Source organism: Pieris rapae, chromosome 1 (genome assembly GCF_905147795.1).
Source record: "Pieris rapae chromosome 1, ilPieRapa1.1, whole genome shotgun sequence".
NCBI classification, from domain to species: Eukaryota; Metazoa; Arthropoda; class Insecta; order Lepidoptera; family Pieridae; genus Pieris; species Pieris rapae.
Window position 1 is genome coordinate 9,025,406 of NC_059509.1, and position 12,267 is coordinate 9,037,672.

Below are 12,267 nucleotides of genomic sequence, written 5' to 3' on the forward strand. Positions count from 1 at the left end.
GGGTAAGGGATGCAGGATTTCAAAGGGTAAAAATTATGGACCCATTTAGACCTTTACAATTTCATCCAATTGTGTCAAATTGTTTTGTCTAATAAGCCGTGTTTAAACCAATTTTATAAATATAAGTGCATTTTATATATTAGTTACAAAAATGGAAAATATAAAGCCGTAATATATTATATTTCAATGATATAACAATATTTTCAACCAATATATCCTCAGTTTTGAGATTTAATAGTCAAAGACATTATTACTAGTAGATAGATGACTACTATTTAGTAATTTACTGAGAACTAGTGAACATATGTACGGAAAGTTGAGTTAAATTTACTGATTTGACTTTCCAATAATTGTGAAATGAAATATACTGACATGCGAATTTAGAACTCATGCCTACTTACTATTTGTAATCAATTAATCATCATACGCAAATATTGAATGTAATGAAATTAATTAAGTTATAATAATTCATTATTATGGAATATTTTACCATAAACCCAGCTGTAATAGTACTCGATTAATGTGGTAACAAATTCTTAGTAACGGCCGTACGTTAAACGCCGAACACTAGTTGGAAGCATCAACAATTTATTCAAATGGTAGGCCCAAATTGTAAATATCACAAAATATCCAATAGATTACAAAGGTGCTGGGGTGTAATTTTCGCTGCATTCCTAAACAGAACCCTTAGACATCCCGACCGAAATATTTAGGTCAAAATACAACCCTTCCTTAAAAATTTCACCACATTCCTCACTCAATAAAAAGAGATAGTGGCATTATTTGCAGGACCCTCGCAATTAAGATTAATTATTGCATACTTCGTTTTTACTAAGAAAATATTTTCATTACAGTATATAAGACAATCACTATTTTCATTTTAAAGACAATCACTTCTTGAGTGGTATAAGTCCTGCACCTAATATGTAATATGTATTCTTAGGTTGGTAACAGCAACACAAATAACATTAATTATTTCGCTAACTTCTCTAAATTAACGTAAGCTTAGTACTTTCGATTTTTTTTTTCGGTAAGCTAAGCGCGTAAAAAATATACATATTGACTCGGTAAAAACCTTATAACGAAGAAAGTCGAGCAATATTCCTCGTTCGCAGTAATTCCCTTCAGCACGATATCTTGTGGTGAGTCCGTTAATGGAACTAATTTCAAGCATCACGCCTTTTTCTTGAGGTTTCTAAGTGATTGCTTCAACGTCACTTCTCATCAAGAAATATACATTGATTCACATTAAACGTCCGCTATTAAGTCGTAAAGGATTAATTGTTTTTACCCTGGTTGTGTAGAATAATTGTTGGGATTGTCTCTTGCACCTTTTTTATGTTATACTGCTCCCGTTAGCAGTAGTTAGTAGCCTGTCTGGTTCTAAATTATGTGATAATGTTCATTAGAAAAGAGTATCATCATATCTGAGACGAAGTGTACATAGCAGGGAGCTTTCAGGTCGTAGGACGATTACCTAGTGGCCTATAACAGAGTGTCTATTTGTAATTGCAAATGTTTATATACTATGAAGATAATTTAAAAAAATCATAAAAAACCATTTAATCGTCAATCCTGAGATATCACGATATTTTATACAAATAAAACCTCATTGATTTGACTTATTAAGTACTCTCGCCCACGTGCGTGACAATAAGCCTCTTACAGACGTATTATCGAAACATAAAATAGAAATCTTATAGATTTGTTTATATATTACAATGGGTATTAAATGCTATATGGACAGATTTCTTATATTAAGAGTGCGTAGATAATCTTTAGTTATAGTTTAAAAGCTTGTGGACAAGCAATTGTACTTCTGCAGACTGAAGTACAATTAATTTGTCATATTGAGGAGTATATTATATTAATATTTACATTTTATTAAGTAAAAAAATAATAAGGTAAATGAAACAATTGCGAAGTGCAATGTAATTCATGGTGCTTTTTTTAAATAATATTTACATTTAATACAACTAAGTATATGTTAAAGAGAGAGAGCGATAAAAAATTCTTGTTTCTCTTCGTTTACAAATCTGTATCATTTAGAGTAGTATAGCCAGAAACGTCAGTAATAAATATACTATGTATCGACAAATCTTTTGTCGATACATAATAATATTCGAATATTAGTAATAGTGATTTGAACTAATCTGCTGTTACATATATCCAGCCTTGCTTGTAATCTTACATTTTTATATCAAGTATTGTCTTGTAGTGTTTTGTCATTCATTTATTGATTTCATTTCATTTATTTTAAGTGTTTTCTTCAAATGTTATATCTAAAATAATCTCTTAATAATATGAGTTACCCCTTAGCAGCTTATTAAGATATTGAAACAGGAATTTGGGTATAACTAAGCAACAGAGGCAGTCGTTAAGTTATAATTAACATGTACGGAATCGTAACGATCCGTTGCAGGCCGTTATGGTAACGTAAACAGGTTAGGTAACGACATCAGGTCGCGTGATTAGCAAACATAAAGCGCTATATTTACTGCGATGTATAAACTCTACCGCAATTTTGGAAATATGACTTATAATTCCTCATAAGAAGCATTTACAAAGGTTGAAACATGTCCCTAATGAATAAAGACAATTATTTTATTAACTACAGCTTGTTGCAAGTGTTCACGAGTATGACGCATGGCCAGCCATCGGCCTCCTCGCCATATTTTAGGAAGAGAGACAACCCGAAGCATGGACCCCACCACAAGCAATGATATTAATTGATTCAAATAATAATATATAACAAATCAAAAACAAGAACAAAAAAAAAGCATTAGAACCCTTAAAATCCCTTCATTTGAATGAACTCATAAATATCAGAATCTCATTTCAATTCAGGAATTATTGATACTAAAACTCGAATGCTTAATTGGCCTAAACAAAGCATAAAAATTGATAATAATGCAATACATATTAAGATTCCTGCCTACCAAACACAATATGATCAGACCGATACGTGGCAGTACCTACTGTTGTGTAAGCGATCACCAATTGTCTCTCTCCTTTTTTATTCTTTTTTATCTCTCATTTAAGAGAACTGAACCTAGAACTGGTGGTCTTGGCGGTCCACGTTTGAGAACTTTTACGCGAATTATGTCATATTTAAATTTTATCGATTGTTGTCGTATGAGGTAATCGCCAAAATGGACTAAATTATGAAATATAATTAGATTAATGGATGTTATGTTTTCTAGCACATACGAAATGAAATAACTACAGAAATGCAATAAAATAACATTTACTTCAATCATGAAATAATGTTTTTGTTGAATTAACATAATTAATTATTTGTTTTGTTACACATTACTTGAGAATTGCTCCTAAAAATAGAGTTTAAACTAAATCAGGATTATATTTCTTATGTAACCTATGTTCATAGAAATAAAGTATTATTATGATGGTTACAACTACATTTCCTATAACTTAGAGACGATTTCAGTCTGATTTTTTTATGTTTAATTAATATATATTATTTTTTATTGTTAAGTAATTTTATCAGCACAAGACTGTAACATCCAAGAAAGAACCAATTTTCTCGGGATTCTCTAATTATATTATAATAGTTGTATTTGTACGTCATATAAGCGGGTTTCAAATAAGTTTAAGATCTCACCTGGTTTGTCTAGATCGCTGAGGAACTCATCAGTGTCGCTGTAAGCTGCGGTGAGCCCCAGCAAGAGGGCTGTAAGCCAGATCCACGTAGGCCCAAGGCGCTTCATAGCCCCTGTTTACGAGCACATCACTACACTACTCAGTGCACTAGCACTTCACTGATTATTATGTACCTGAAATACAAGAAAATAATAAGTGCTGCAGTTTCTTAGGAGGAAAAAATCGTGCAAAATACACTTACGCAGCAAACACTAGCACAAAAGTTAATTTGTGTTTCATAATTTGATCATTTGAAACTTACAATAGCGATAGACAGCGATCCAAATCCCGGTGAAATTTAGTTCCGCACGACCCCATGGTTGCGACATCACATGCCAAATTGAGAATACTACATCGAATTTGTTTACAAAATGTCGGGATGGGTATCACTGTCACCATTGGAAGCTACAAATTGAGGGCGAGTGATCGGCGGTCTTAATGACCCTTTGAACAAGCAAAATTTAAACTTCATTAAAGTTCAGTATCGGAATTCACGGAAGATACGTAAGAATTATTTTTATTGTTTATAGTGCACACTACTCTTTCAAGAAGTATCAAAGATAACTTTAAATTTTATGAACTCACAACTGTATTGAAACGAAGCAGATTGTATATAAAAAAGTAACAACTTGTTTTTTTTAATTCTGTAGGATATAATAGCTGTACTATATTCTTGTAAACTATTTCAGACACCATTTTTTAAATAACATCTTAAATATGATACGGAAAAGCTATTCAACTTCAAACAATACCCCATTGTTTCTGTTTGAAGCGTTGAACATCTTGTTTCTATACAGAAATTCGATATTTCTACAAAAATACACCTCTTTTGCTTTTTTCAAGTATTTTCCTTCGGTGTTTTAATTTAATCTTCTGAAGAAAAGATTTTGATGACATTTATTCAAAATTGTATATTTCAAATGGTTTCAATGTATAAATCCTAGTAATGTTATTGATATAAATTTTATATCTAGAATTTTTGTGATATAATATGATAAGAAAGACTTATTGTGACTGGCAAAGTGGAGGACAGAGGTCGATAAAGATAAGGCTCTTACAGGTCTTATTTTCTCACTTTATAGTAAGGTCTTCATCACTAAGGCGCTGAAGCTTGCCGAAGTAGAGGGAATAGGAGACTGCTAAAGAAGATCATTGTAATACATTAGAAAATATGGAAATTGGTTACCTCAAGAATTTTAGTTAAAGATATACTTTCGGCAAATTTATTAATGGGAAATCTATCTACGTAGTATATGATAATAAATTTAATTCTCTTCTACGATATCTCACCACCTGTTTCTACATTAAAATTAATCAACTGTTAAGTAATTACATTGGTAACTCAGAATCTATTACGACCTAATACCATTTCTCTCAAGGGAAACCTTTTTTCACCACTAAAAAAATAAATGTAACCCCTAAGATTCTTGTGACAGATGGACAGCGTGACGAGGGTCCAAACTCGCCCCGCACGTGACTTTCCTATAGAGTAGCTCGATTGAAGCCCAAGGTATGATATACCCACGGTAAAATAATCACCGTAATTACATTTTCACTCCAACACTTCTTACCCCATTCGTGGGATTATATAATCAATTTAATAAAAAAATATATTACCGTCTTCATTTGAAACACGTTATTGAGCGGCAAAATGTAGCATTACCTTATGTCAAATCTTAAATATGGTTGGTTCTACACTGGTATAACCAATACCAATAAACACAAAAAAAATATTATTATATATTATTCCATTTGATAGTTGATGGCTACACAACGAAAAACCAAGCCGCATTTCTTTCTATTCAAACAATCACAAGCAAACGAAAAAATAAAACAAACGGCACCGCTTCGTCATTTGTTTTATTTATTTCCATTACTTGCGATATTAGGCTTATGTCGCATATCTGACCCGTCGGGAGTCAGAGTTTTATAACTATCGCAGAGGTATGAAATAGAGTTTGCACTTATGCATACGCGCAATGTTCATTACTGAAGTTAAATTATTATAATGTCTATTTAAAATGTATAATGTAGTAATGTATCACTAAGATAGAGATAAATGAATTAGACTCAAACATTTATTTTTATGTCACAGTATACGTCAAAATAGGTACATCAATTCGTAATATTAATTTCTAATAATAAAGTTTAAAGAAGTTATTTGATAAAAAAAAGTTCATGAATACCCATTTTTAGTGGGTTCCGGCAACCCACTAAACTCCTCCTTTACTTAGGCAAGCTTTGAGGGAGAATTACTCTCTAACTTTGAAAAGTTGGAGATCGTATGTCTTAGGAAAGACCCAAGCCTATAGTCGATCCCAAAGTTCGCTAGTTGGCAAGAGAAAGTGTCTAGTGAAGCGGACTGTCAAAGAGTTAAATGTGATATTGATGTCATTTAAAATTGATACAACTTACGAGTCGTATCCGCATCGGCGATACTCTCAACGCTGGCATCAGGATTAAACAATAGAAATATCCTTGAGGCAGATTTGTGACCGTGTGTATGCTACAAAGAAATGAAAAAAAAGGGAAAAAGGTAATTGATTGCAGTGTAGACATGTTCCATAAGTCGGTCGACTTCGGTGTTACTGCTGTGTGACCCGTAATGGCCACAGAAAATGAGCGGATGATCAGATCATTCTACGCGTACCCACAAGTTAAAAAGGTCTGATTCTTTCGGATCCAAATGTCAAAGGCGATGGACATTTATATCCTAAGGAATGTTTAATAGACAAGGAAGTAATCTTGGTCTCCGTTAGAAACAATGAGGCCGGTTTAACCGTCTCGATGTGAATATGGACGAGATTTATATTAGACAGAAGTTCCCTTTATGATTCTAAGATATACAATATTTAACTACATTCAGTATTACAACATATAAAATCTCTCAAAATTATTTATTACAAAATATCAAGTTGTATAAATTAGATTTCCTCTAAGGAATTCCTTTGCCCCGGCAAAAATCTTATTCGTATTCAAAAGATGAGACTTAACTCCCGCGGCGAGGGTGTGACAACAATAATTAAAGCATGTTAAAAGTATATGATTTTTAAGTTATTCTTATACCGTTGTTAAATTGCAATTTTTCGTTATGACTTCTAGAGATCTAGAATCTATACACTTATTTAGAGTATAAATTTAGATTGATCTAGACTTTATTACTAGTAACAATGTATGAAGATTAATCGACATTTTGTATATTTATTTATTAAGTCTACAACATCATCCATATTACGAAATCTACTGATAATTTTATAAAATTTTCTAAATAATATGTACGATAATATATGTAAACATAAGTTTTGCTAAAAATAGGAATTAAAAATATATATATTATATAATGGGTAATAGGTTTTCTGTTCTGTTGAATTCTGCTTTTTTTTTATATATTTATCATATCTTTTGATAGCTAATTTCTGTAAGTGTAAATACGGTTGTAATAATATTGAACGATTTTAATAACATTTGATGGGGTATCATGTAGGAGAGAAAAAGTAAAAAAACACAGACATATCACACCAAGCTTCTTGATGTGATTTAATTAACACGTCGCGACTACTTTACTCCTGGCCTTCCCTTGCAACTCTACAAGGCCTAAATCCAGCCCTACTTGGAGTACTGTTCACACCTCTAGGCAAGGGATCCCTAATATATGTACCAAGTACAAGGGCGGCAGTAAGAACTTAACTTTGCTTTCTTGCCTCCTGTCTCGTACACAAAAAAAAACAATATTCAAAGGGAATTAATTTGCATTTAATTTACATAATGAACGTTCGCACTCGTAAAACATTTATAAAGTTTTCAAATACAAGATACTCAATTAACTGTTTATCATAACCGGTATTTTATGGATAAACTCGATTAGTTATTAAGTTTATTTATTTATTATTAAGGTTATTAGTCTATTTACCGCGTCATCACAAATATTCTACACTTCGAATCGAACAAATCAATATGGCTCTGGTATCAGATATAAACTTTTAAACATTAAAATTAAAATATCATATAATTAAGTACCTATTAATACGTATTTGATTTCATTTTTATAAGCGACAAGACTATTGGTTAAGAGCGCGACTCTGAACCAAGGTAGTGCGTTTTAACCCCGGCTTGGTTAATTTGCCTTCAATTAATATTTTGATAAAAGGTATTAAATATTAAAAAAAATCTACATGTGTTAGGCACATATCACTGATATGCCTTAAAAAAACTCAAACTCAAATCTTTATTGCTTTCCTTATGTTAATATTTTACAAGTGACACGCTATAATTTAATACAATAAGGACCTGGGCTAGGTTATACAGCAATGTTGTGAGAGGGCATTCACCATAGTTGATTACATTCTCATACATTTCTATTCTTGCTAGATACAAGATAATTCAAAATTCGAGCGTAATCCTCCCTTACAGGCCGGCAACGCACCCACTAAAAATGGGTGTCTATGGGCTGCGACGACTGCCCTTTGGGGCATCCCACAGGCTTCGTTGCCCTCCTATTATATATAAAAAAATATATATTATTTATTTGGTACATTTGCTTTGGCTTCACATTGCGAAAATGAGAATGTACTTATCATTATTAACACACTTTTAAATAAATTAAGGTTCTATACTCTGTAATAGTGTAATAAATTTTTTTATATAATTATAGATAGTTACACGAAAAAACTACATGAAACTCGAAACCCATAAATTGTTTTACGTCAATGGATTATTATTTTAAACATCGATTTTATGAATCATTATTTAGAGTTATTAAAAATTAATTTGTGACTTCAAAAATCTATCCATCAAACGAGAATGGATCATTGGAGTTTGGTACTGAACGAGGTATGACATTTAAAAAATTACTTAATAAAAGCTTTATAAATAGTGACTACAAATCACTGTGTGAAACTCATTGCTCCAGTTAAGCTGACAGATTTGACAAAGCACAGTTAACTTTACAACAGCTTATCTGATCGCAAGTCGTTTACAATTGTGTTTTAAATCTACGAATGGGATAGCCTTATTTTTTGTTGGGCATTAAATGTACTTGATTACAAATTAAAGTTATACAGAAACAGTCAGTAAAACCTCATCGATCTTTACAAATAACAATCTTGTTTATATATGATGGTAAAACATTACATTAATAACCTTGTTTCTGTTAGTTTATTGCATGTTTCTCACCGTTTAAATCTTCCTTTCATTAATATATTAAATGAGCTATATGGGTTCCAGCTACTCCGGCAATTAATTTATGTATAGAAGATGTTTTTTCAAGTCGCAATACATAGCATTTAAACATACAACTCCAGCTAAAGGGTATCTTTTTTATGTTTCGTTCCTTTACAGCAAATTTACGCTAGCCCATCCACTCTATTCATAAAAAAGCGCGCCACTCTTCCGCAACTCCTGCGTTTCCTTTTTTTTCTATATTTTATTTAGTAATTTTCTTGTAAATTTTTAAATATTATCGATATAATAATAATGATCTCTACCCTTGTACATATCCTTATCAAAATTTAGATCTCAAAAATAATTAAGGATGGAGCCCTGTTATTTTTAGTAAGCAAAGAAACCGAAGGAATATTTAATCACGCTGTTCCACAGGACTACAAAAACCAGTATGCGCAAGCATTTTTATATAATACTAGCAAATATAAGTAAAAGCAAACAAAAAAGTAAAAAATAACCACTCGACAATAAACAAGTCAGATAAAATAACAAATATATTCGAATTGGATCAATAACATTATTAGAATTATTGAAAAAATTCAGTGTTGATTATTCGATACAGTGCCAACTCAAATAATACGTCGATTTTTTTAGCATATCTTTATGCTGCCGAATAGCCTAGAATAAAATACAGTAAATACCGGTTGTGGCTGAACTAACTAGGAGTTGTTAGTGGTCCTGACCATCTATTATAATCTAAATAATATATAAAAATCTATTATAAATAACAATACAAATCACAACAAATCAAAATACGTTTATTCACTTCAGTTGCGCAACGAATAATTGTTAAAAATAATAACAAAATTCGTGAAGGGGCAAGACTAAGCCATCCGTTTGCAAAACTACTCGGAGGCACAGGCAAGAAATTTAGCAAGATTTACCCTCAGTTTACAATAAGGTAAGTCAAATGAAATTCTTATAAATCATAACGTCATTAAAGTTACATAAGTAAAAATCTGTTCCGTGATTTACCACCTTTATTAGGCAAATATTAATAATACGCATAACGTAATAGATATTTTCAAACAATGGATATAAACTAAAAAAACAAGTTCTTTGAAGCCGGTTTTTTGTGTTTAGCTAAATAACAATTAATCTTGTGACATGCTTTTTAGAATAATTTGTGACACACAATTAATAAATATAAAAAATTATGTGCCATATATATATCACTTAATTTTACATGTATATATGTATATATACTAGATTATTTTTAAAGAACTATCAATTATTATTAGTGCAGTATATCTATTCCGTGTCTATTCCGGGATTGAGGGTGTCCATGGGCGGCGGTATCACTTAATATCAGGTGAGCCTCCTGCCCGTTTGCCCCCTGTTCTATAAAAAATAAAAAAAAAATCCGGATTAGACCAGGTCAACCAGGTCCAGAATACGCTATCTATATAAACTAAATAGCGGACCGTTTAAATAGATGACACAATCACCACTGTCACAATATAATCTTAACAAAAGGAAAAAATATTTTATAAAGAAATATTTTACCTTACATCGGTCCCTTCCTAAAATGTTTTCATAAGTGCTTATAAGTCTTTATTTATCCGCTTTAATTATCCGTTACTTTCATCTTACAGGATTAAATGTCTCTTTTTTTGTGATAGATTGTAGATTAATAAAACGAAGAGTTTTGGAATTTCTAAAAAAATTTAAGATTGAAGATAAATTGACCATAATAATATATTGTATACAAATTATTCTTACAGCATTATATTTTTGAGTTGTGTTAATCTTTAGACCTGTGTTTTGAGTCATATAATTCTCGAAAGCTCAATATTTTTCACGGCAACGCTCGTAGGATGAATATGAAATATAACATCCTAACATTTGTAGCATCCTTACATGAAATACCATGAACGGTAATAAATAAAAGGCAACAAAACTTGGAAACCATAATATATTTGCCAATAAAATGTTCTCGTACTACGATTACGCAATACATTTCATCCGACATACCACTGTTTGATTTATTTGATCCGAAAACATTTAGTACTGTAAGGTAAATGTAATTTGAGCATCTGACAACTTCTCGATTGAGATTAAAAAACTTTACCCACGAGGCCCGTGGCATAGGAAAAGAAATATTAATGAAAATTTTCGGGACATCCGAACGATGACCAAAGTTGGGTTCGTCAAAGTATCTTCTGGTACGGATAGGCAATTAAGAAATTCAATTTTGTTACTTCCGTTGAGATGAGATTACAATGCGACATCGAGTTTGTGACTTGTTAACGAGATTTCTTGAAATTAATGCAAAAATTTATTCGCTTACTCTAATCTTGGAGATCACTTTCTGTCCCCAATTGTAATGACAAAAAAATTAAAAAAACATCGTTTGTTCAGCTGTCTATTGTTTTACTTTCTCTGTACTAACCGTTGTTGTCAATTTTGATGATAATAAATAAATATTTTTTTCTCTACGAGATTTGAAATCAATAGGTAATGAATACCTTAATTACAGTTTTAAACACTTCATTGAGAAAATATTTGGTCCATTATTGTAATAAATGTTTGATTTTAAGACCCTAGACTTGAATATAGCTAGTAAATAAGACTCAGAGAGGTTTACAACAAGTTTAAAATATCTCGTACCAAATTTATTGTATCCTAAGCAAATTCAAAATCTGATGATATCAAAGTAACTTAGAAGGAAGGCACAAAACTTGATTCTCTAACTACTCCTCCTCCTCACTAACTTAATTTCTAAAGATGAAGTTAACAAAGAAAAATAAAGAAAGCGATATCAGTCTGGACTTGATAAAGTCAAATAACGAAGAACCTCCAACTTTAAGAATTAATGATCACAAAGTTTGCGAGTCTAGAGAAATATAAGTAAATATTACCAAAACGCTGAGCCCTCAAGAAAAAAGGTCTAAGGCATGTGGACCGAAAGGATGTTTGGTAAAACCGTTTATTAGGCCCTCGAATAAAGCTCTTTAGAAAAAGCTTTAGTCCAAGTTATATTAAGAAGTATGAGACAGTAATAATATTTTTTATCTTCCACATTTTACCGATTAATTTATCATGGGAAGTATAGTAGTACTTATTACATTAGTATACATGGTTTCATTTACATGCACATCTAACTTTTAGATTAAAAAAAACTACACACATGACAAACACTCAATTTTAAATTCTAAGATCATAATAGTTTCAAGAATGTTTATAGACCAGGTTCATCGATCTGGATCATTATGGAACCCAAAAAAAAATAATAGTAGGATGAAAACTATTGAAGAAGGAGGAGAATATTATTAAAATGAAAGGAAAAATAATTAAGGGGCGATCTGTGGTCGGGAAGAGGAAGGGGTTGAGTTTTTAAGGGTAAAAAATGGTTTCAAAATCTCGATTTTCGACAAAAGAAGTATT

At 31.4% G+C, this 12,267-nt stretch overlaps 1 protein-coding gene across 2 annotated transcripts in view; it reads right to left on the bottom strand.

The window, feature by feature from the left end:
* Positions 1–12,267, bottom strand: part of LOC111000619 (neural cell adhesion molecule 2) — a 121,651-nt gene that overhangs the window by 74,987 nt on the left and 34,397 nt on the right. For both annotated transcript variants that reach the window (XM_045629323.1, XM_045629320.1), the window contains exon 2: positions 3,623–3,794. In XM_045629323.1, the coding sequence (XP_045485279.1) occupies positions 3,623–3,728 (106 nt within the window). In that variant the 5' untranslated portion in view covers positions 3,729–3,794. The remainder of the gene's footprint in view (positions 1–3,622; positions 3,795–12,267) is intronic.